At 38.6% G+C, this 1,626-nt stretch overlaps 1 protein-coding gene across 1 annotated transcript; it reads right to left on the bottom strand.

The window, feature by feature from the left end:
• Nucleotides 1-513: 513 nt before the first annotated feature.
• Nucleotides 514-1,005, bottom strand: LOC128995702 (cylicin-1-like). Its single transcript, XM_054420720.1, has one exon. The coding sequence runs from the start codon at nucleotides 1,003-1,005 to the stop codon at nucleotides 514-516; it is 492 nt and encodes a 163-aa protein (XP_054276695.1).
• Nucleotides 1,006-1,626: the final 621 nt, after the last annotated feature.

The raw sequence follows: 1,626 nt of genomic DNA, 5'->3' as shown, positions 1-1,626 counted from the left end.
GATGTGGGTCAGAACTGAATTTTATTCTCTTTTAGTTATAAATAGTTTGTGGAAAACAATGGCATCATAAAATTAGCTGCACTAGATAAAAAGGGAAACAGGAGTGTACTACCTTTTATGAATGAAGAATGTTTACAAAATATATTTCTAATGAGGGAAAAAAGCTCATGTAGAAAATATAGCTTTCTTATGATCAGCGACGGCAGAAAATTTCACTAGAGGAGGTACAGTCAGATAAAGGAAATTAATACTTTTGGAGCCCATGTATTTAATTAAACTAAACGAAACTAAGTAGAGTCTACTTTAGTACAAATGTGACCTTTGGGTTACACAACTTTGCTAATTAAAATGCCACTAATTTAGTTACATTTAGTGACTTATTAGGCCCACATGATCTAGTTTTTAATTTATTTATTTTAATGTCTTAAGTTGTAAACATTTGTGTAAGTGCCAAAAACAGGTAAAGATAATATCCTCTTGAAAATGATTGAACAAAACTTTTATTTAAAATCTTCATTTTTCCATAATATCATTCCTTTCATCCCTTTTCCCATCTTCCATCCCTTTTACCCTTTTTCCCTCCTTCCATCCCTTTTTCACTACTTCCATCTCTTTTACCCACCTTTCATCCCTTTTACCCTTTTCCCCTCTTTCCATCCCTTTTTCCCATCTTCCATCCATTTTCCCTTTTCCCTCCTTCCATCCCTTTTTCCCTTCTTCCATCCCTTTTCCCTTTTTCCCCTTTTCCCCATCTTCTATCCCTTTTTCCCTTCTTCCATCCCTTTTCCCTTTTTTCCTTTTCCCTATTTTCCCTTTTTTCCCTCCTACCATCCCTTTCTCCCTTCTTCCATCCCCTTTCCCTATTTTCTTTTTTTCCCTTCTTCCATCCTTTTTCCCTATTTTCCCTTTTTCCATCTTCCATCCATTTTCCCCGTCCTCCATCACTTTTACCCTTTTTCCCTTCTTCCATCCCTTTTCCCTTTTTTCCTTTTTCCCGTCTTCCATCACTTTTACCCTTTTTTCCTCCTTTTATCCCTTTTCCCTTTTTCCCGTGTTCCATCATGTTTACCTTTTTTCCCTCCTTCCATCCCTTTTCCCCGTGTTCCATCACTTTTACCCTTTTTTCCCGGTTTTCCTTTTTCCGTCTTCCATCCCTTTTTCCCGCCTTCCATCCCTTTTTCCCGTCTTCCATCACTTTTACCCTTCTTCCATCCCTTTTCCCATCTTCAATCCCTTTTTCCCGTCTTCCACCACTTTTATCCTTTTTCCTTCCTTCCATCCCTTTTCCTTTTTTCCCATCTTCCAACCCTTTTTCCCGTCTTCCATCCCTTTTTCCCGTCTTCAATCAATTTTACCCTTTTTCATTCCTTCCATCTCTTTTACCCACCTTTCATCCGTTTTACCCTTTTTCCCTCCTTCCATCCCTTTTATCCTTCTTACATCCCTTTTCACTATTTTCCCTTTTTTCCCATCTTCCATCCCTTTTCGCCGTTTTCCATCACTTTTACCCTTTTTCCCTCCTTCCATTCCTTGTTATTCTCCTTCCATCCCTTTTCCCTTTTTCCCATCTTCCATCTCTTTTTCCCGTCTTCCATCACTCTTACCCCTTTTCCCTTCTTCCATCTC

Source organism: Macrosteles quadrilineatus, unplaced genomic scaffold (genome assembly GCF_028750875.1).
Source record: "Macrosteles quadrilineatus isolate MER2022 unplaced genomic scaffold, UCM_ALF_1.0 Scaffold_5__1_contigs__length_97177068, whole genome shotgun sequence".
In the NCBI taxonomy this organism is placed as follows: Eukaryota; Metazoa; Arthropoda; class Insecta; order Hemiptera; family Cicadellidae; genus Macrosteles; species Macrosteles quadrilineatus.
This window is presented reverse-complemented; position numbering and strand designations above follow the sequence as displayed.